Genomic DNA, 1,837 nt, shown 5'->3' on the forward strand with positions numbered 1-1,837 from the left:
ACTTTGGACTTGCTACTTAAAACTATATGCTTCAGTTTCTTCAACTAAAACAATATCATAATAAAACCACCTGCTTTATAAAGCAGGTGAGAATTCAATCAGTTAAGTATAGGACCCGAGAGGTAACTGGCAGAGAGTTCCTAATATGAGACTTCCAATTGCACTTAATAGCAGCAGGAAGAGTGCAGTATATCAGTATTCCTGTAAATACCATCATAATTTGATACATAAAATGTTTTCTTAAATTATGGACAGATGCTGAATTTTTTTCAGTTGCAGCCTGTGAACCAAACATTCAGCGGAGTGTTCTCATGTGAATCTTCACATCATCAGACAGCCTGCCAGGAAGCTATTAGTCATCTTTGTGAGCTGATTTCTTCTCCATTTTTTGATAAGGGAATGGCCCTGCATTAAACAGGTAATAAATAGAAGTTCTAGTTTTAAAACAGTATTTTTGACTCTGATACCAGTAGTTTTCCAAAGTCTTATGATTCTATAGAGAGAGAAATCAATTTTCTCAATCCCCTTAAGAGTTATTGACTTAGTTGATATTCTGTTTATTCCTCTAACTATCTCAAATTATCACTAAGCTACATTTCACTTCAGTATGATATTCAGGCTTTTCCCTTTGTGGACATGGAAGTGGGAAATCGCACCGTCCTGACTGAATTCATCTTGGTGGGCATCTCAGCAGACCCCCGGTGGCAGCTGATTCTGTTTGTAACATTTCTGATGCTCTACTTGCTAACCATGGCAGGGAATATGACCCTGGTCATCTTAATCAAGATTGATGCCCGTCTACATACACCTATGTACCATTTGCTTGGCAATCTGTCTTTTTTGGATTTCTGGTACACCTCTGTATATACCCCTAAAATCTTGGCCAACTGTTTCTCAGAAGATAGACGAATTTCCTTGGCTGGATGTGGGGCTCAGTTTTTCTTTTCTTGTGTAGCAGTCTATACAGAGAGCTATCTCCTCGCATCTATGGCATATGACCGCTATGTGGCAATCTGTCACCCATTGCTTTACTCAGGCACCATGTCTTCTTCTGTTTGTAATCGGCTTGTTGCTGGATCCTACATAGGAGGCTTTCTGAATGCCATAGCCCACACTGCCAACACCTTCCGCCTGAGTTTCTGTGGTAACAATGTCATCGACCACTTTTTATGTGATGTTCTTCCATTGGTAAAAATGTCCTGCACAGACACTCGGGTCTATGTCATAATCCTTTCCAGTATGGTTGGCTTTGCGTTTCTCTCCTGCCTTCTGGCCATCCTCATCTCCTATGCCCACATCCTCCTGGCCATCCTGAGGATACGCTCAGCCTTAGGTAGGCGCAAGGCATTCTCCACCTGCGCTTCCCACCTGGTCTCTGTCATGTTCTTCTATGGATCTCTGCTCTTCGTATACACAAGAACCAGTGCCAGCTACTCCCTGGAGAGCGACAAAGTGGCTGCCCTGTTCTACACCATCATCAACCCATTGCTCAACCCTGTCATCTATAGCTTCAGAAACAAAGATGTCAAAGAGGCCTTCAGGAAAGCAATACTGATAACACAACCATAAGCTTGAAGGTCATCTTTTATGCATTTATTTCAGTTGACAAGTTGTTGACTTATAGAGATGGTTTGTTTATTTGATTTATTTTGTTATGTCTTGTTCTTTGGTAACAGGCACTGAATCCAAGGCCTCACATATGATGGGCAATTGTTCTACTACCATCCTCCACCAACATTTTTTTTTTAAACAAGGTTACACAAAGTTGCCCTGGATAGCCTGGAACTTGGCATCATGCTCCTGTGTCAGTTTCCTGAATAGCTAAAATGAAGATATG

General features: G+C 41.3%; 1 protein-coding gene across 1 annotated transcript; it reads left to right on the forward strand.

Moving 5' to 3' along the window:
• Positions 1 to 612: 612 nt before the first annotated feature.
• Positions 613 to 1,569, forward strand: LOC143390505 (olfactory receptor 9G4-like). Its single transcript, XM_076842881.2, has one exon. It carries the CDS (start codon positions 637 to 639, stop codon positions 1,567 to 1,569), a length of 933 nt encoding a protein of 310 aa, XP_076698996.2. The 5' UTR covers positions 613 to 636.
• The last annotated feature ends 268 nt before the right edge of the window (positions 1,570 to 1,837 follow it).

Source organism: Callospermophilus lateralis, chromosome 2 (assembly GCF_048772815.1).
Source record: "Callospermophilus lateralis isolate mCalLat2 chromosome 2, mCalLat2.hap1, whole genome shotgun sequence".
Lineage (NCBI taxonomy): Eukaryota > Metazoa > Chordata > Mammalia > Rodentia > Sciuridae > Callospermophilus > Callospermophilus lateralis.

Bases quoted from the DNA above. Each gene is read 5' to 3' on its own strand.
- LOC143390505 (XM_076842881.2), top strand. From the start codon at position 637: ATGGAAGTGGGAAATCGCACCGTCCTGACTGAATTCATCTTGGTGGGC.